Raw genomic sequence first — 21,541 nt, 5'->3', positions numbered from 1 at the left:
GAGCTAAAAGAGAGAGAGAGCAAGAGAGAGAGAGAGCTAGAGAGAGAGAGGGCTAAAGAGAGAGAGAGCTAAAGAGAGAGAGAGCAAGAGAGAGAGAGAGAGAGCTAAAGAGAGAGAGAGCTAGAGAGAGAGAGAGCAAGAGAGAGAGAGCTAAAGAGAGAGAGAGCAAGAGAGAGAGAGAGTTAAAAGAGAGAGAGAGCAAGAGAGAGAGAGCTAAAGAAAGAGAGAGCTAGAGAGAGAGAGGGCTAAAGAGAGAGAGAGCTAAAGAGAGAGAGAGCGAGAGAGAGAGAGAGAGCTAAAGAGAGAAAGAGCTAAAGATAGAGAGAGCTAAAGAGAGAGAGAGCTAGAGAGAGAGAGAGCTAAAGAGAGAGAGCTAAAGAGAGAGAGAGCAAGAGAGAGAGAGAGAGAGCTAAAGAGAGAGAGAGAGCTAGAGAGAGAGAGAGCTAAAGAGAGAGAGAGAGCTAGAGAGAGAGAGGGCTAAAGAGAGAGAGAGCTAAAGAGAGAGAGAGCAAGAGAGAGAGAGAGAGCTAAAGAGAGAGAGAGAGCTAGAGAGAGAGAGCTAAAGAGAGAGAGAGAGCTAGAGAGAGAGAGAGCTAAAGAGAGAGAGAGCTAAAGAGAGAGAGCTAAAGAGAGAGAGAGCAAGAGAAAGAGAGAGAGCTAAAGAGAGAAAGAGCTAAAGATAGAGAGAGCTAAAGAGAGAGAGAGCAAGAGAGAGAGAGAGCTAAAGAGAGAGAGAGCTAAAGAGAGAGAGAGCAAGAGAGAGAGAGAGAGCTAAAGAGAGAAAGAGCTAAAGAGAGAGAGAGCAAGAGAGAGAGAGCTAAAGAGAGAGAGAGCAAGAGAGAGAGAGCTAAAAGAGAGAGAGAGCAAGAGAGAGAGAGAGCTAGAGAGAGAGAGGGCTAAAGAGAGAGAGAGCTAAAGAGAGAGAGAGCAAGAGAGAGAGAGAGAGAGCTAAAGAGAGAGAGAGAGCTAGAGAGAGAGAGAGCAAGAGAGAGAGAGCTAAAGAGAGAGAGAGCAAGAGAGAGAGAGAGTTAAAAGAGAGAGAGAGCAAGAGAGAGAGAGCTAAAGAAAGAGAGAGCTAGAGAGAGAGAGGGCTAAAGAGAGAGAGAGCTAAAGAGAGAGAGAGCGAGAGAGAGAGAGAGAGCTAAAGAGAGAAAGAGCTAAAGATAGAGAGAGCTAAAGAGAGAGAGAGCTAGAGAGAGAGAGAGCTAAAGAGAGAGAGCTAAAGAGAGAGAGAGCAAGAGAGAGAGAGAGAGAGCTAAAGAGAGAGAGAGAGCTAGAGAGAGAGAGAGCTAAAGAGAGAGAGAGAGCTAGAGAGAGAGAGGGCTAAAGAGAGAGAGAGCTAAAGAGAGAGAGAGCAAGAGAGAGAGAGAGAGAGCTAAAGAGAGAGAGAGAGCTAGAGAGAGAGAGAGCTAAAGAGAGAGAGAGAGCTAGAGAGAGAGAGAGCTAAAGAGAGAGAGAGCTAAAGAGAGAGAGAGCAAGAGAAAGAGAGAGAGCTAAAGAGAGAAAGAGCTAAAGATAGAGAGAGCTAAAGAGAGAGAGAGCAAGAGAGAGAGAGAGCTAAAGAGAGAGAGAGCTAAAGAGAGAGAGAGCAAGAGAGAGAGAGAGTGTCAGTGGTCTCTGTTTTTTTCTCTCTCAGTTCTGATTCTCAACCTCAAACAACAGGAAACCAACCTGACCCACAACCTTTCACCGTTGACGCACATACACACATGTATGTTTCTATCTTTTCCATTCATTTGGGATTGAGGACCAGTATGTACTGCAGGGCTGTATGAGGATCAGCAATACCATAGACAACATATGGTGTGGGATGTGACTCATCTCCACATTAGATCATTGATGATTGAAAACACTTAGGAATAATTTGCAACTGCCACAGCAAACTGTGTTTCCATCTCGGTCCCTATCTCTTAAACTCACCCTGTATCTCTCTATTCTCTTTCTTCATCTTATTCTGAAGCCACATTGCTGATATTGGTCGATTTCCTCTATGTGTCCTTTATTCTCATATCTCTCCACCTACACAGACCACAGGGCTCTAGATAAATCTCTCTCTCAAATATATCTATAGATCTCCATCCCCTAGACCAGTCAGTGATCTTCTGTGATGTGCACAGCATCCCTATCTTTAACTGTTACAGGCATCCCTACCCCAGGCAACCCTACCCATCTAGTTAAGATCAACAGCTAACCTGGCTAACAGCTCACCTGGCTAACTGCTGACCTGGCTAACTGCTAACCTGGCTAACAGCTAACCTGGCTCCAACTTCATCAGAGCCGTCATTTACCCAGCCTCCTTCACATCTGTTGATAGCACCAGTGGTGGTATTGCTGGAACGGATGAGGAGCGATGGCAGCTAGCTAATATAACATGACCTCTTACACTTCTGTCTCCTCTGACTAGTCACCATGGTAGTGTCTGCTACGGCACTATGGGCCTGGGACATCCTACACACTAACAAACAGCAGCTCGTCAAGGGATGGCAGGTGGATCCATGTTACTGTTCTCAACCTTTACTTGACTTTTCAATCTCCCCTCAGTGTAGTAAATGATGACATGGTCTCGACAGTTACTGAAATGATACTATTGACACTGAGTTCTCAGTCCCCCCTCATCCCATCCCTGATCTCTTTAGCCGAACCAGCTATAGGCCAGATACAGAAAAGAGAGGGAATTACTGATCTAAATTAAGAAAGAAAAGCGGGAGAGAGAGAGATAATAGAAGATGAGAGTAACAGTGAGCGAGAGAGAAGTGACTCATAAGGAGAGAGGGAGAGTGGGGATAGTGAGGGAGAGCAAGAAATACTGTAGAGAGAGTGAGAGAGATAAATGTTATGCAACACTAGTCCACAGATAAATAATGTATAGATCGGCAGGTAAAGGTGCTCTCGAACGGCTAGATGTTCTTTACCATTCGGCCATCAGATTTGCCACCAATGCTCCTTATAGGACACATCACTGCACTCTATAAACTGGTCATCTCTGTATACCCGTCGCAAGACCCACTGGTTGATGCTTATTTATAAAACCCTCTTAGGCCTCACTCCCCCCCTACCTGAGATATCTACTGCACTCAAATTGGACAGTTTTATCTCAATCTCTTCATTCAAAGACTCAATCATGGACAATCCTACTGACAGTTGTGGCTGCTTTGTGTGATATATTGTAGTCTCTACCTTCTTGCCCTTTGTGCTGTTGTTTGTGCCCAATAATGTTTGTACCGTGTTTTGTGCTGCTACCATGTTATGCTGCTACCGTGTTGCTGCCTTGGGTCTCTCTTCATGTAGTGTTGTGTTGTCTCTCTTGTCGTGACGTGTGTTTTGTCCTATATTTATATTTTATTTATTTATTATTTTCAATCCCAGCCCCCATCCCCGTAGGAGGCCTTTTGTCGTTTGGTCATCATTGTAAATAAGAATTTGTTCTTAACCGACTTGCCTCATTAAATAAAGGTTCATTCATAACCCTTGACTTATTCCACATTTGGTTGTGTTACAACCTAAATTCAAAAATGGATGAATTATATTTTATTTTCACACATCGACACACAATACCCCATGTTGACAACATGTAAATATGTTTTCAGAAATTCTTGCAATTTTGAGGGAAATGCAATAGAGAAATATCTCATTTACATACAGTTGAAGTCGGAAGTTTACATATACCTTAGCCAAATACATTTAAACTCAGTTTTTCAAACTTCATGACATTTAATCCTAGTAAAAATTCCCTGTCTTAGGTCAGTTAGGATCACGACTTTATTTAAGAATGTGAAATATCAGAATAATAGTAGAGAATTATTTCTTTCATCTTCTATTTCTTTCACATTCCCTGTGGGTCAGAAGTTTACATACACTCAATTAGTATTTGGTAGCATTGCCTTTAAATTGCTTAACTTGGGTCAAACGTTTCATGTAGCCTTCCACAAACTTCCCACAATAAGTTGGGTGAATTCTGGCCCATTCCTCCTGACAGAGCTGGTGTAACTGAGTCAGGTTTGTAGGCCTCCTTGCTCGCACACACTTTTCAGTTCTGCCCACAAATGTTCTATAGGATTGAGGTCAGGGCTTTGTGATGGTCACTCCAATACCTTGACTTTGTTGTCCTTAAGCCATTTTGCCACAACTTTGGAAGTATGCTTGGAGTCATTGTCCATTTGGAAGACCCATTTGTGACCAAGCTTTAACTTCCTGACTGATGTCTTGAGATGTTTCTTCAATATATCCACATAATTTTCCTCCCTCATGATGCCATATATTTTGTGAAGTGCACCAGTCCCTCCTGCAGCAAAGCACCCCCACAACATGAGGCTGCCACCCACGTGCTTCACGGTTGGGATGGTGTTTTTCGGCTTGCAAGCCGCCCCCTTTTTCCTCCAAACATGGTCATGATGGCCAAACAGTTCTATTTTTGTTTCATCAGACCAGAGGTCATTTCTCCAAAAAGTACCATCTTTGTCCCCATGTGCAGTTGTAAACCGTAGTCTGGCTTTTTTATGGCAGTTTTGCAGCAGTGGCTTCTTCCTTTCAGGTTATGTCGATATAGGACTCGTTTTTACTGTGGATATAGATACTTTTGTACCTGATTCCTTCAGCATCTTCACAAGTGCAAATCGATTCTGGGATTGATTTGCAATTTTTGCACCAAAGTTCGTTAATCTCTAGGAGACAGAACGCGTCTCCTTCCTGAGCGGCATGACGGCTGCGTGGTCCCATGGTGTTTATACTTGCGTACTATTGTTTGTACAGATGAACGTGGTACCTTCACGCATTTGTAAATTGCTCCCAAGGATAAACCAGACTTGTGAAGGTCTACAATAATTTTCTGAGGTCTTGGCTGATTTCTTTGGATTTTCCCATGATGTCAAGAGAGGCACTGAGTTTGAAGGTAGGCCTTGAAACACATTCACAGGTACACCTCCAATTGACTCAAATTATGTCAATTAGCCAATCAGAAGCTTCTAAAGCCATGACATCATTTTCTGGAATTTTCCAAGCTGTTTAAAGGTACAGTCAATTTAGTATGTAAACTTCTGACCAACTGGAATTATGATACAGTGAATTATAAGTTAAATAATCTGTCTGTAAACAATTGTTGGAAAAATTACTTGTATCATGCACAAAGTAGATGTCCTCACGGACTTGCCAAAACTATAGTTTGTTAACAATAAATTTGTGGAGCGGTTGAAAGACTAGTTTTAATGACTCCAACCTAAGTGTATGTAAACTTCCCACTTCAACTGTAAGTATTCACACCCATGAGTCAATACTTGGAAAACCTTCCTGGTCTTTGTGGTTGAATCTGTGTTTGAAATTCACTGCTCGGCTGAGGGACATTACAGATAATTATATGTGTGGGGTACAGAGATGAGGTAGTCATTCAAAAAACATGTTAAACACTATTATTGTACACAGAGTGAGTCCATGCAACTTATTATATGACTTGTTAAGCAAATCTTTACTCATGAACTTATTTAGGCTTGTCATAACAAATGGGTTGTATACTTGACTTAAGACACTTCAGATTTTCATTTTAATTCATTTGTAAAAATGTCTTACACTTTGACTTTATGGGGTATTGTATGTAGGACAGTGACAAAACATCTTACTTGAATCCATGTTGAATTTAGGCTGTAACACAACAACATGTGGTGTGAATACTTTCTGAAGGCCCTGTATTATACATAAAGAGAGACAAATCAAATACAGTGAGGTTGTGATGGTTTCCACGACTACGTTCATTGAGCTAATGCAGAAGGGCAGTAGAAAGCCACTATCAGAGGCTATGCAGCCTAACAAAAAAGGGCCTTTTATATAAAATGTCCATTGGCTTTCACAAGGGGTTGAATATCTCTGAGCAGCGAGTGCCATTCAGCACCTTTCCATTGTCTTTCACAGGGGGTTGAATATCTCTGAGCAGCGAGTGCCATTCAGCACCTTTCCATTGGCCTTCACAGGGGGTTGAATATCTCTGAGCAGCGAGTGCCATTCAGCACCTTTCCATTGGCCTTCACAAGGGGTTGAATATCTCTGTGCAGCGAGTGCCATTCAGCACCTTTCCATTTGCCTTCCCAAGGGGTTAAATATCTCTGAGCAGCGAGTGCCATTCAGCACCTTTCCATTGGCCTTCACAAGGGGTTGAATATCTCTGAGCAGCGAGTGCCATTCAGCACCTTTCCATTGGCTTTCACAAGGGGTTGAATATCTCTGAGCAGCGAGTGCCATTCAGCACCTTTCCATTGGCTTTCACAAGGGGTTGAATATCTCTGAGCAGCGAGTGCCATTCAGCACCTTTCCATTGGCTTTCACAAGGGGTTGAATATCTCTGAGCAGCGAGTGCCATTCAGCACCTTTCCATTGGCTTTCACAAGGGGTTGAATATCTCTGAGCAGCGAGTGCCATTCAGCACCTTTCCATTGGCTTTCACAAGGGGTTGAATATCTCTGAGCAGCGAGTGCCATTCAGCACCTTTCCATTGGCTTTCACAAGGGGTTGAATATCTCTGAGCAGCGAGTGCCATTCAGCACCTTTCCATTGGCTTTCACAAGGGGTTGAATATCTCTGAGCAGCGAGTGCCATTCAGTACCTTTCCATTGGCCTTCACAAGGGGTTGAATATCTCTGAGCAGCGAGTGCCATTCAGCACCTTTCCATTGTCTTTCACAAGGGGTTGAATATCTCTGAGCAGCGAGTGCCATTCAGCACCTTTCCATTTGCCTTCACAAGGGGTTAAATATCTCTGAGCAGCGAGTGCCATTCAGCACCTTTCCATTGTCTTTCACAAGGGGTTGAATATCTCTGAGCAGCGAGTGCCATTCAGCACCTTTCCATTGTCTTTGTATAAAGTCCCCTGTCAGCATTCTGCATTTTGCTCTGTAAACGGACGAAAAACCTCAACTTTCCTCCACCGGAAACACCCTGCTAAATGACACCCGCCAACATACAGATGCATGACAAAGAGAATACGGTTATCCTTAGAGAGTAAGACATTTACTTGAGATAACATTGGAACATTGTGTGAATACTTTGAAATAAAATCTCAAATCTAATCGATGGCACACTGACATATTTCAACCAAAAATAACTCATGTTGCATCAGGTTTTTCTGTCAAAAAATGTTGGTCTAGATAACGATTACTTGATATGATTTTTATTCATATAAATATGAATAGATTTCTTATTTTTTGACAAGCAGTATTTGGACAAATTTGACTATAAAATGTTACAAAGGGAATAAGAAATGTTTATTAAATATGATCAAAGAATAAAATGAGCAGCGAGTGCCATAAATGTAAATATATTTTGAGTGATTATTGATCCTTAACGTTACTTACTTCTTGGTAGATATTGAACAATTTGCTATAAATGAATCAATTCCACATTTGACAAACCTTAACATGAAATATTACAAAATATAGAAGCAAATATCATAATTAGAATGAAATTACTTTAAATGAAACATCTGAGACTAAGAAATATATATACTGTAAATGTCAAATACGTATCCATCAGACTTTAACCTTAATATAAATCTCTTAATGCTTTACAATTAAAACATTGTGCTATAACATATTTATAATACTAATATAACTTCATTAGTAAAGGAATCTCTGGAATTTAAGACACATTTAATTTCATGTATTTTTCAAGGTTTATTGAGCTGTTTGAGACTGATTTAATGTATTTGTTATTGGTAGGTTATTGAGCTGTTTGAGACCCATTTAATGTATTTGTTATTGGGAGGTTATTGAGCTGTTTGAGACCCATTTAATGCAAGGTATTTGTTATTGGTAGGTTATTGAGCTGTTTGAGACCCATTTAATGCAAGGTATTTGTTATTGGGAGGTTATTGAGCTGTTTGAGACCCATTTAATGCAAGGTATTTGTTATTGGTAGGTTATTGAGCGGTGACAGCTGATGGGGGGACAGTATGCCTCAAAATGGAAGTTGTGCATCACCCAGATGGGTGCTATATTGAAAGTGGATGTGGAAGCTATACAATTGAAAGCGCTTTGAGAGATAGTGTAAAACAACATTTTTATGCAAGATAATCCTAGATAAATAACACTGTTTTTTTACAGTATTGGCATGAGAATTCTCTACATGACAAGCTTGAAGACTATATCTTACATTAAATGATAACCATCACACTGAATTTGTTTTGAGTGGAGCATCTGAATAGTTATTTTGGAATGTGTCATTTCTGAGTAATACCATGTCTAGTAAGTAAAATAACTGAAATCTTCACAATCAATAACAAAGGCAGCTTACGTATTTCAACATAAGCATTTTAGAAAGGCTGTTTTGAACCCCAGACTGAGTCCAAGGGGAACAATAATGAGTTGTGAGGTAAACCAAGTCATGTTGATGGGTGTGTGACCGTGTGACTGTGTGACTGCTCTCTTTCATTTGTCATGTTTGGGGGTGAATGTGTTACTTCAGATTTTGGTATCAACTCTTTGAAGTAAAGTGAGGTGCTTTGGAAGTGTGTATGTGTGTGCAGCTGTCTGTACGCCCAAAAGCGTAAGGAAAGCCTTTGAAGTAAGAGAACATCAATCTGAACAGGAATCCCCCAGAAGCATCAGCAGACTGTTTGTGAATGGAGAACGCCGCCTGAACCAAGCCTATATGGCTATGGTGGTGGGCCACTCTCAGAGAAAAATGAAAGATTCGAAATGCAGAAATGTTCACTGTTGTATTTAAGTAATGTCATCATTGTAAAACAGTCTACAGTTGTGTTAATTATTCTAACAGGGTTTTGGAGCAAAGGTGAAACCTCTCCTTCTTTGACATTAAAATTGGAACCCAGTGTGTGTAATATTAGAAATGACATCTGCAGCATGTTATATTCAGTGACAAACACACAGGAGATATATACTGAGTGTACAAACATTCAGAACACCTTCCTAATATTGAGTTGCACCCCCTTTGCCCTCAGAACAGCCTCAATTCGTTGGGGCATGGATTCTACAAGGTGTCGAATGCATTCCACAGGGATGCTGGCCCATATTGACTCCAATGCTACCCAAAGTTGTGCCAAGTTGTCTGGATGTCCTTCGGGTGGTGGTCCATTCTTGATACACACGGGAAACTGATGAGTGTGAAAAACCCAGCTGTGATGCAGTTCTTGACACAAACCGGTGCACCAGGCACCTACTACCATACTCCGTTAAAAGGCAATTAAATATTTTAACTTGCCCATTCGCCCTCTGAATGGCACACACACAATCCATGTCTCAGGGCTTAAAAATCCTTCCTCCCATAAATCTACACTGATAGAAGTGGATTTGACAAGTGACATAAGGGTTGGTAGCTTTCACCTGGTAATGTTTTGTACACTCAGTGTATATCACACTACCACACACACACACTATGGCGCCAACCACAGAGGGGCAGCTGTGCTACGGTGTGTGTGTGTGTGTGTGTGTGTGTGTGTGTGTGTGTGTGTGTGTGTGTGTGTGTGTGTGTGTGTGTGTGTGTGTGTGTGTGTGTGTGTGTGTGTGTGTGTGTGTGTGCGTGTGTGTGTTTTTCAGCACAGGTGCTAACGTGTGCAAATACTAGCGATCCTGGCATAACCACACTGCATGCTCATATATCTAGCACACACATAACACATGGGCATGAACAGACAGGCATATTGACACATAACCAAACACACACAAACACAAACACTTACTCAAATGGGTCTTCTTGGACACAGTGTCTCCTGTAGTAAAGAAAAGACAAGTTAAATTCTGCTTGAACACAAGACACACTTCCTCTCTCACATCTTAGTTCAATGCTCTACTGTAGCTTCAGCCCCATGTCCCTCATCATCCCAACTGGGCTCATTTCAGTCTCTCTGACAGAGGAGGACTGAGTCTATGTTTCTCTGGCAATAACAATAGGGCTCCCGAGAGGCACAGCCGTCTAAGGCACTGCATCTCAGTGCAATTTGTAAGTCGCTCTGGATAAGAGCGTCTGCTAAATGACTTAAATGTAAATGTAAATGCTTGAGGCGTCACTACAGATACGCTGGTTCGATTCCAGGCTGTATCACAACCGGCCGTGATTGGGAGTTCCATAGGGCGGCGCACAATTGGCCCAGCGTCGTCCGGTCTTGGCCGGTGTAGGCCGCCATTATAAATAATCATTTGTTCTTAACTGACTTGCCTAATTAAATAAAGGTTACATTACAGACTGTGTGAGTGGTAGTTCTCGTGTGTCACATCACAGACTGTGTGAGTGGTAGTTCTCGTGTGTCACATCACAGACTGTGTGAGTGGTAGTTCTCGTGTGTCACATCACAGACTGTGTGAGTGGTAGTTCTCGTGTGTCACATCACAGACTGTGTGAGTGGTAGTTCTCGTGTGTCACATCACAGACTGTGTGAGTGGTAGTTCTCGTGTGTCACATCACAGACTGTGTGAGTGGTAGTTCTCGTGTGTCACATCAGACTGTGTGAGTGGTAGTTCTCGTGTGTCACATCACAGACTGTGTGACTGGTAGTTCTCGTGTGTCACATCACAGACTGTGTGAGTGGTAGTTCTCGTGTGTCACATCAGACTGTGTGAGTGGTAGTTCTCGTGTGTCACATCACAGACTGTGTGAGTGGTAGTTCTCATGTGTCACATCAGACTGTGTGAGTGGTAGTTCTCGTGTGTCACATCACAGACTGTGTGAGTGGTAGTTCTCTTGTGTCACATCACAGACTGTGTGAGTGGTAGTTCTCGTGTGTTACATTACAGACTGTGTGAGTGGTAGTTCTCTTGTGTCACATCACAGACTGTGTGAGTGGTAGTTCTCATGTGTCACATCAGACTGTGTGAGTGGTAGTTCTCGTGTGTCACATCACAGACTGTGTGAGTGGTAGTTCTCGTGTGTCACATCACAGACTGTGTGAGTGGTAGTTCTCGTGTGTCACATCACAGACTGTGTGAGTGGTAGTTCTCGTGTGTCACATCACAGACTGTGTGAGTGGTAGTTCTCGTGTGTCACATCACAGACTGTGTGAGTGGTAGTTCTCGTGTGTCACATTACAGACTGTGTGAGTGGTAGTTCTCGTGTGTCACATTACAGACTGTGTGAGTGGTAGTTCTCGTGTGTCACATCACAGACTGTGTGAGTGGTAGTTTTCGTGTGTCACATCACAGACTGTGTGAGTGGTAGTTCTCGTGTGTCACATCACAGACTGTGTGAGTGGTAGTTCTCGTGTGTCACATCACAGACTGTGTGAGTGGTAGTTCTCGTGTGTCACATCACAGACTGTGTGAGTGGTAGTTCTCGTGTGTCACGTCACAGACTGTGTGAGTGGTAGTTCTCGTGTGTCACGTCACAGACTGTGTGAGTGGTAGTTCTCGTGTGTCACATCACAGACTGTGTGAGTGGTAGTGAGAGAACATGGTAATGTGTTGCTGTAATTTAAGTCTTTGAAACATAAGCAGGTAAAATACTTAGTCATATCAGGACAGTATCCATGACCACAGTAATGACACATAAATGTCCTCGTGCCGACTTACTAACCAATTAGACGCTTCAAAGATCCCTCATTTGGTTTCAAAACAACCTAAACAAGTAGTCATAGTTAACCATTTACATATTTAGACAAAAACGACCAACTATTTTGAAGACTGATTAGGCCCAACTTCCACATTGACATTTTTATAACTATATCACTTGTGTATATTTACAATAAGTGATAATGCTGTGCAAGATGTTTTGAAATATATACATTATTCTCAAAGTAAATGGTTACATTATATCACTTCTACAGCCCTGTAGAATCAGACGAAACAGTTCTATTCGGACTCCATTATGCTTCAAGAAGAACTAGAACAAAAATAAGCAGACACTTGGGAGGGCAGGTAGCCTAGAGGTTATGAGTTGGGGGGCAGGTAGCCTAGAGGTTATGAGTTGGGGGGCAGGTAGCCTAGCGGTTATGAGTTGGGGGCAGGTAGCCTAGAGGTTATGAGTTGGGGGGGCAGGTAGCCTAGCGTCGGGGGGCAGGTAGCCTATGAGTTGAGTTGGGGGGGGCAGGTGGCCTAGGGGGCAGGTTATGAGTTGGGGGGCAGGTAGCCTAGAGGTTATGAGTTGGGGGGGCAGGTAGCCTAGAGGTTATGAGTTGGGGGCAGGTAGTCTAGCGGTTATGAGTTGGGGGGCAGGTAGCCTAGAGGTTATGAGTTGGGGGGCAGGTAGCCTTGGGGGGCAGAGGGTTATGAGTTGGGGGGTAGCCAGGTAGCCTTGCGGTTATGAGTTGGGGGAGGTTATGAGTTGGGGGCAGGTAGCCTAGCAGGTAGCCTAGCGGTTATGAGTTGGGGGCAGGTAGCCTAGCGGTTATGAGTTGGGGGTTATGAGTTGGGGGCAGGTAGCCTAGCGGTTATGAGTTGGGGGCAGGTAGCCTAGCGGTTATGAGTTGGGGGCAGGTAGCCTAGCGGTTATGAGTTGGGGGCAGGTAGCCTAGCGGTTATGAGTTGGGGGGCAGGTAGCCTAGCGAGTTGGGGGGGGCAGGTGAGTTATGAGTTGGGGGCAGGTAGCCTAGCTTATGAGTTGGGGGCAGGTAGCCTAGCGGTTATGAGTTGGGGGGCAGGGGCATGAGTTGGGGGGCAGGTAGCCTAGCGGTTATGAGTTGGGGGCAGGTAGCCTGAGTTGGGGGGCAGGTTATGAGTTGGGGGCAGGTAGCCTAGCGGTTATGAGTTGGGGGGCAGGTATGAGTTGGGGGGGCAGGGTTATGAGTTGGGGGGCAGGTAGCCTAGAGGTTATGAGTTGGGGGGCAGGTAGTCTAGCGGTTATGAGTTGGGGGCAGGTAGCCTAGCGGTTATGAGTTGGGGGCAGGTAGCAGGTAGCCTTGGGGGTTATGAGTTATGAGTTGGGGGGCAGGTAGCCTAGCGGTTATGAGTTGGGGGCAGGTAGCCTAGCGGTTATGAGTTGGGGGCAGGTAGCCTAGCGGTTATGAGTTGGGGGCAGGTAGCCTAGCGGTTATGAGTTGGGGGGCAGGTAGCCTAGCGGTTATGAGTTGGGGGCAGGTAGCCTAGCGGTTATGAGTTGGGGGCAGGTAGCCTAGCGGTTATGAGTTGGGGGGGCAGGTAGCCTAGCGGTTATGAGTTGGGGGGGCAGGTAGCCTAGCGGTTATGAGTTGGGGGGGCAGGTAGCCTAGCGGTTATGAGTTGGGTTCTTAACCACTTGTTCAAATCCCCAAGCCGACTAGGTGAACAATCTGTCCCTTGAGCAAGACACTTAACCCTGATTGCTCCTGTAAGTGGCTCTGGATAAGAGCGTCTGCTAAATGACTCAAATGTCAAATGTAAACTTGAAGAGCAGCTACAGAGTCAAGTTGTTGGAGGTTTTGGAAAGAAACAGTTCCAGGATCTGGTGAGGATGTTGGACATGCCAACAGGCTGAAACACAGTGCACTATAATCATTCTGGAAAATCTAATTACATGATCATGTTTTGAGTTAAGAAATGAATATGACTGTGAGCGGATACGTTGCTGTACTTGAAGAGTTGGAGGAATACGGAAGGAGAATGGGGGACGAAAAAAAGCCAAACAAACATACTTCAAATGTAGGCTACAGTATACACTCTCTCTCTCTCACACACACAGAGAAACGGTACTGTACCGAGTAACACACATTAAATCAAGGCCATCACTCCTACCTCGCATCGTCTTCACTCCACTTCTCAGTCTTCTTGTCCCACTTTCACAAACTCTATTTCTCTCTCTTTCTTGTTGTCACCCTCAATTCACAATCACTGTCAAATTGTCACTGTCACTGTCTTGATCTCTTTCTCTCCTCTCTCTCTGTCTGTCCTTTCTCTTGCCGAGTGACTATCTTAGTGCGCCTACAGCATGGTTAGGCCTCAGAGTCTCCGCTAGTCACTGCTCAAGCGCTCTGTCAGTCACACAGTGCGTGTGAAAGACAGAGGGCCTTTCCCCTTTCGCTCTCTCTCTTTTCATACGGTACTTTTTTCCCATTCTTTGTTGTGCGTAACCCCCTCACCTAGTCACCCTCAAAGCCTTAACTGCTCTCTGTACCCACCAGTCTATCTCCCTCAAATATACATTGAAACACAAAAAAGTTTTATTGGCATGAAAGGACATATACTGTACATCTCTAACATGTCTAGAGGATAGGACTGTACCCACAGCACAGAGTGACAGCCTAACTAGCCAATTGAGTATGGACTGACATCTGAAACAGCCAATAAAGAGAGAGCTTTCTGATGATACACATCCCATCATCGGTCTGATTATTATTCAAAGTGAAAACTAGTATCATGAAAACCAACCAGACATTTTTCAATGTTCTCCCTACACTCAAAACTAACAGGTGTGTTGTAGTCAGGAGCAGAAACAGCCCAGAAACACCACCACATGTGAAGGAGATGCTATCTGATACCATCTGCATCCAGATGCCAGAATACCAATATAGAGTTTATCTCCAAACCTAAATCCAGCAAACAGGAGAATACTGTCTACACAAAGTACCACAGGTGCATAACAGAGCTATAATGTTGATGTTGGAACCACAGAGAAACCTGTGTGTGTGTGTGTGTGTGTGTGTGTGTGTGTGTGTGTGTGTGTGTGTGTGTGTGTGTGTGTGTGTGTGTGTGTGTGTGTGTGTGTGTGTGTGTGTGTGTGTGTGTGTGTGTGTGTGTGTGCGTTTTTCAGCACAGGTGCTAACGTGTGCAAATACTAGCGATCCTGGCATAACCACACTGCATGCTCATATAACTAGCACACACATAACACATGGGCATGAACAGACAGGCATATTGACACATAACCAAACACACACAAACACAAACACTTACTCAAATGAGTCTTCTTGGACACAGTGTCTCCTGTAGTAAAGAAAAGACAAGTTAAATTCTGCTTGAACACAAGACACACTTCCTCTCTCACATCTTAGTTCAATGCTCTACTGTAGCTTCAGCCCCATGTCCCTCATCATCCCAACTGGGCTCATTTCAGTCTCTCTGACAGAGGAGGACTGAGTCTATGTTTCTCTGGCAATAACAATAGGGCTCCCGAGAGGCGCAGCCGTCTAAGGCACTGCATCTCAGTGCTTGAGGCGTCACTACAGATACGCTGGTTCGATTCCAGGCTGTATCACAACCGGCCGTGATTGGGAGTTCCATAGGGCGGCGCACAATTGGCCCAGCGTCGTCCGGTCTTGGCCGGTGTAGGCCGCCATTATAAATAATCATTTGTTCTTAACTGACTTGCCTAATTAAATAAAGGTTACATTTCAAGTAAAAAATAACAGAGGACGACTGAGTCTATGTCTCTCTAACACAACAGAGGACTGAGTCTATGTCTCTCTGACACAACAGAGGACTGAGTCTATGTCTCTCTAACACAACAGAGGACTGAGTCTATGTCTCTCTAACACAACAGAGGACTGAGTCTATGTCTCTCTAACACAACAGAGGACTGAGTCTATGTCTCTCTGACACAACAGAGGACTGAGTCTATGTCTCTCTAACACAACAGAGGACTGAGTCTATGTCTCTCTGACACAACAGAGGACTGAGTCTATGTCTCTCTGACACAACAGAGGACTGAGTCTATGTCAATTCAATTCAATTCAATTCAATTCAATTCAAGGGCTTTATTGGCATGGGAAACATGTGTTAACATTGCCAAAGCAAGTGAGGTAGACAACATACAAAGTGAATATATAAGGTGAAAAACAACAAAAATGAACAGTAAACATTACACATACAGAAGTTTCAAAACAGTAAAGACATTACAAATGTCATATTATATATATATATATATATATATATATATATATATATATATACAATGTACAAATAGTTAAAGGACACAAGATAAAATAAATAAGCATAAATATGGGTTGTACATTTACATTTACATTTAAGTCATTTAGCAGACGCTCTTATCCAGAGCGACTTATTTACAATGGTGTTTGTTCTTCACTGGTTGCCCTTTTCTCGTGGCAACAGGTCACAAATCTTGCTTCTGTGATGGCACACTGTGGAATTTCACCCAGTAGATATGGGAGTTTTTCAAAATTGGATTTGTTTTCGAATTCTTTGTGGATCTGTGTGATCTGGGGGAAATATGTATCTCTAATATGGTCATACATTGGACAGGAGGTTAGGAAGTGCAGCTCAGTTTCCACCTCATTTTGTGGGCAGTGAGCACATAGCCTGTCTTCTCTTGAGAGCCATGTCTGCCTACGGCGGCCTTTCTCAATAGCAAGGCTATGCTCACTGAGTCTGTACATAGTCAAAGCTTTTCTTAATTTTGGGTCAGTCACAGTGGTCAGGTATTCTGCCGCTGTGTACTCTCTGTTTAGGGCCAAATAGCATTCTAGTTTGCTCTGTTTTTTGGTTAATTCTTTCCAATGTGTTAAGTAATTATCTTTTTGTTTTCTCATGATTTGGTTGGGTCTAATTGTGCTGTTGTCCTGGGGCTCTGTAGGGTGTGTTTGTGTTTGTGAACAGAGCCCCAGGACCAGCTTGCTTAGGGAACTCTTCTCCAGGTTCATCTCTCTGTAGGTGATGGCTTTGTTATGGAAGGTTTGTGAATCGCTTCCTTTTAGGTGGTTGTAGAATTTAATGGCTCTTTTCTGGATTTTGATAATTAGTGGGTATCGGCCTAATTCTGCTCTGCATGCATTATTTGGTGTTTTACGTTGTACACGGAGGATATTTTTGCAGAATTCTGCGTGCAGAGTCTCAATTTGGTGTTTGTCCCATTTTGTGAAGTCTTGGTTGGTGAGCGGACCCCAGACCTCACAACCATAAAGGGCAATGGGCTCTATGACTGATTCAAGTATTTTTAGCCAAATCCTAATTGGTATGTTGAAATTTATGTTTCTTTTGATGGCATAGAATGCCCTTCTTGCCTTGTCTCTCAGATCGTTCACAGCTTTGTGGAAGTTACCTGTGGCACTGATGTTTAGGCCAAGGTATGTATAGTTTTTTGTGTGCTCTAGGGCAACAGTGTCTAGATGGAATTTGTATTTGTGGTCCTGGTGACTGGACCTTTTTTGGAACACCATTATTTTGGTCTTACTGAGATTTACTGTCAGGGCCCAGGTCTGACAGAATCTGTGCATAAGATCTAGGTGCTGCTGTAGGCCCTCCTTGGTTGGTGACAGAAGCACCAGATCATCAGCAAACAGCAGACAGCAGTATGTCTCTCTGACACAACAGAAGACTGAGTCTATGTCTCTCTGACACAACAGAGGACTGAGTCTATGTCTCTCTGACACAACAGAAGACTGAGTCTATGTCTCTCTGACACAACAGAGGACTGAGTCTATGTCTCTCTGACACAACAGAGGACTGAGTCTATGTCTCTCTGACACAACAGAGGAGAACTGAATCTATGCCAGGATGATGCTGGGCCTCTGCGCACAGGTGTGTCTGTTGTATGAAATTGTTGTATGAAATTAATTGGTGTGGAAGAGCCTTGAGAAAGAGACAGTTGGGAGAGTAGGAGCTGACACAAGCAGAGTTTCAACTCTCTCTCAGGCACACGCAGACACGCAGACACACACACACACACACACACAGACAAACACACACATATTTATACACACACACCTTGGTGAGTAAAAGACAGACACAGTTATAGTGGAGGAAGGTGGGAGTCCAGCTTTCTGACCACAATTGTGAGAAAGTTCATATTAGACTGGGTGTGTGTATGGGTTGTTTCCAAGCTGAGGTGTGTATTTTTAGTGTGTGTGCGTGTGTGTTGAGAGAGGGCAGGGGAGATAAGCATCACTGGGTGGAGGCAGACAGAGGCAGAGGTAGCCTGGGTCTTTGTGTCTGGGGTAGAGAAGGTCTGCTGTGGCTGTCGCTGCTTCCCTCTGTTTCCCCTCCTCATCAAATCACGTTTGCTTCATAAGCAGAACACAGAGGTCTGGTGAGAGCAGAGCACTTGACACACACACACACACACTGCCGTTTGCGATTGTACACAAAAAGAAAGGATTTGCGTCGCTTTTCAACCTTCAGTGGACTAAGAACGTCAGCCATGCTGTCGGATCATGAGTCAATTTCATGTGATTCCAAACTAAACTAAATCCTAAACCTAAGTGCTAATGATCTGATTCCAGTGAGAACTGCAGTGACACCTGACCCATGCCACTGAGTATCAGCCCAAACCACAGTGTGGGGACTAAGAGGCCATGTTACACAAGACCAACATGAAGGAAATGGAAACCGCTATCTTCTTCCAACTCCTCAATGTGCTCTACTTTTCAAAAAGACTGGTATGTCAGCATCAATACCACCCCATCTTATCTCTCTCTGTCGCTCTCTTTCTCTCCTTATCTGTCATCTCCCTTGCTCTCTCAATCCAATCAAACAGCAGCATTCTGTCTTTTTCAATCAATGCTTTATCTGACAATGGAAGTCTTGCTAAGATTTAGGCGGCGCTATTTAATCAAAAGCGGTTTCCAAGGGTTTCTCTTCTCCCCGTCTCTCTATCCTGCTCTGTATGGAGATATAGCAGCTGCAGGCTGGAGAGTGACAGAAGAACACACACAGAGATAACTGCTGCATGTTACACACACACTCCACACATAATGGGATGTAATAAGGGAGCGACTGCTGGCGCATTTACGTGTGTGTGGGTGTGTGTGTTTGTGTGTGCGTGTTTGTATGTACACAGTATAGAAGAGAGTAGCTCTCTGGTGCATAACTGTATAGCTATCATGATGTCCTGTCAATGAGTAACGGAGAGAGTAATATGCAGTGTCACGGCACCGTGAGAAAGGGGTTGAATGTGTTCTAAAGCCTGATAAGTATCTAGAGGACAACTGCGGCATCATTGCAGGATATTTGTATCAGTGCACCCTCTCAGCCAGACCTGGTTAAATTTAGGGAATAAAGATGAAAATATAAATCTGAGTCTGTAGCCTATATTTAGCTGAGGTGTCCATCTCACTCCATGGAGAGCCCAGTGTCTGCTGATTCTTGTTATTGAATTTCAATTTGTGTCCAATTAAGACCTAGAGTAGACAACCAGGTGAGGGGAGCTTCTAACTAATCAGTGACCTTCATTGTTTAATCAAGTACAAGGGAGAAGTTAAAACCCACAGACACTCGGCCCACCATAGAATGAGTTTGACACCTGTGGTTTAGGCCTGTTGGATGACGTATGGAGTACGTGTGATAGAGACTGAAGGAATCTAAGTTGTAAGCCATGGTTTGATTTTAGACTGTGTAGTGCTGGGAAATGCAGCAGGCCCAAAACAGGCCCACACAGCTAAGAGCTAATCCCTGGTTTTATAGAGGATTACTGCCATGTTTACCCTCAAGGAGAGTTACACCATCAGCTGGACAGCAGAAGAGAGGTGAGTTAATGAGAGAGGGGGAGGAGGTAGAGAGGGAGGGGAGGAGAGTGAATGGGGTAAGAAGAAAAAGAGAGGGATAGGGAAGATGGGAGGAGGGAGAGTGAATGAGGCAGGATGTGAGGGGGAAGGCAGAGAAAGAACTTGGAGGGAGAGAACCTTGGTGATCTGACAAAGACAGAGTGAGGGGGGTAAGAGAGAGAGAACGAGACAACTAATGTGTAACAGAGAGACATAGTGACGGGGATAGATAAGAGATAAAAAGAGAGAAGGAGCTAAAGATAGAGAGAAACGGGAGGAGAAAGGGGAGAGATAAGCATTAGAAGGAGGCTCTCTTAAAGGAGGGGACAGGGTGATGGGGGAGGAGAGGGAGAAGGGGACAGGGTGATGGGGGAGGAGAGGGAGAAGGGGACAGGGTGATGGGGGAGGAGAGGGAGAAGGGGACAGGTTGATGGGGGAGGAGAGGGAGAAGGGGACAGGGTGATGGGGGAGGAGAGGGAGAAGGGGACAGGTTGATGGGGGAGGAGAGGGAGAAGGGGACAGGGTGATGGGGGAGGAGAGGGAGAAGGGGACAGGGTGATGGGGGAGGAGAGGGAGAAGGGGACAAGGTGATGGGGGAGGAGAGGGAGAAGGGGACAGTGACTGAATACCAACACTCATACAGCACTTCTGTAATCCCTAGGTGTGCTCCCACTACACAATAGTCAATGCTATAGACTGGCAAACACGTGTGTCTGTGTGTGTGCATACATGTGCATCCACGCACACACACACACACACACACACACACACACACACACACACACACACACACACACACACACACACACACACAGATAGTATATTGCAATGTGCACACATACACATGCATTCACCTTTAAATGTGCATTAATTTATAATGCTAACCTGTGACCTTTTCATTTCACCCAATCCACAATGTATAGCTAAAACACTAATAGTTGCATCTGCAAATAATTTACATTGTGAAATGTAAATGACTGAATAGACTAGGCCTAGCCTACCACGACTACACATGAATACACTAGGCCTAGCCTATCAATAATCAAGATAATATATCTCACCTCTTTTGATTGGTTCTTCTGTAGTGATGTGTTCGGGTGAATCGTGCTCCTCAAATTCCATAACTCCCCCCGTCAAAACAAACTGCGTGTGTTTACACCTGGCTCTGACACACACTACGCCACTTCACACTCCTGGGACAAGCGTCTACACACCCCTTTTTATTGTATATTCTACCGCGCGTTTTGCTGTGCACTTAGTATGCAATGCAACATAAATAACTTCAAAAACTTTGGATCTTTAATTCTAAATATATAGAACTACCTGCTGTTCTAGAGGCAGGGACAGCGCATGCGCTATAAAACATGCACTACCATCTCTGTTAGAGTCAGTACGCTCATTTACTCTGACAACGTCTTTGTCATTTTGTCATTCTCTGTTGTCACTCTCTCTTCATATTCCGTGTTGTCTTCACGTGAGGATAATATCAGCCAACTTCATTTTTGCAACGAACTTCCTTGTACAAGCAGTTCAGGCTACTCCGGTTTCAACCCGCTTGCTCTTTGCGCCCTGGCTGTCGGCCCGAGCTCCGCTCAGAGGTTATGTCACCAGGACTTATGTAATAACTCACGGCCGTTTGTTTGTTGCAGCGGGTCGGTCTTTATTCTGTAGTGCCCGGTTAAAACATAGCCCAACCAACGCATTTGCCTAAATAAATATGAGGGCAGGCAAGCAAAACCCAAAACGTTTAGGCCTATATATTTGTCTGGAGGTTTTTTTCAGTAGCTTGACTTCTGTAATCCCTAGGTGTGCTCCCACTACACAATAGTCAATGCTATAGACTGGCAAACACGTGTGTCTGTGTGTGTGCATACATGTGCATCCACGCACACACGCGCAATACGGCCTCTGGAAATATGAAGAAGAAAGAAAATGTGTAATTATAGACTCATTATCAAACGTTTAATTTAATTTTATTGCTTTACATTTCGGTTTTAATTACGGTCATTAATAGAAGCGCATGTAGTCTCCAGCAGTGTGCATGGTAAAGGGTTACCAAGAACCGGTTTACCCGCTACATAATCTACAACGCACTGAATTATCCGGTGTAAACAAAGTACTGTATTTAAACACTACAGTTACTTAACCTGCTTGTTGTTGATGGTTCTAACTCAGGTCATATCAGATCAAGCTGATTTATGCTATA

The 21,541-nt window shown here is 43.9% G+C and overlaps 1 protein-coding gene across 2 annotated transcripts in view; it reads right to left on the bottom strand.

Moving 5' to 3' along the window:
* Nucleotides 1-21,128, bottom strand: part of LOC115127057 (nuclear receptor ROR-gamma-like) — a 34,837-nt gene extending 13,709 nt beyond the window's left edge. The window contains exons 1-3 of one of the 2 annotated variants that reach the window (XM_065006785.1): nucleotides 20,397-21,128; nucleotides 14,792-14,821; nucleotides 9,676-9,705 (exon numbers count right to left, since the gene is read on the bottom strand). In XM_065006785.1, the coding sequence (XP_064862857.1) occupies nucleotides 9,676-9,705; nucleotides 14,792-14,821; nucleotides 20,397-20,457 (121 nt within the window). In that variant the 5' untranslated portion in view covers nucleotides 20,458-21,128. Of the gene's footprint in view, nucleotides 1-9,675; nucleotides 9,706-13,633; nucleotides 13,809-14,791; nucleotides 14,822-20,396 lie in introns of those variants that run through there. The other variant, XM_065006786.1, reaches the window with a different exon arrangement.
* Between the last annotated feature and the right edge of the window lie 413 nt (nucleotides 21,129-21,541).

The sequence above is a fragment of the Oncorhynchus nerka genome, linkage group LG3 (genome assembly GCF_034236695.1).
Source record: "Oncorhynchus nerka isolate Pitt River linkage group LG3, Oner_Uvic_2.0, whole genome shotgun sequence".
Lineage (NCBI taxonomy): Eukaryota > Metazoa > Chordata > Actinopteri > Salmoniformes > Salmonidae > Oncorhynchus > Oncorhynchus nerka.
The sequence above is the reverse complement of the archived record's forward strand: the minus strand, read 5'-3'. Positions and strand labels throughout refer to the sequence as shown.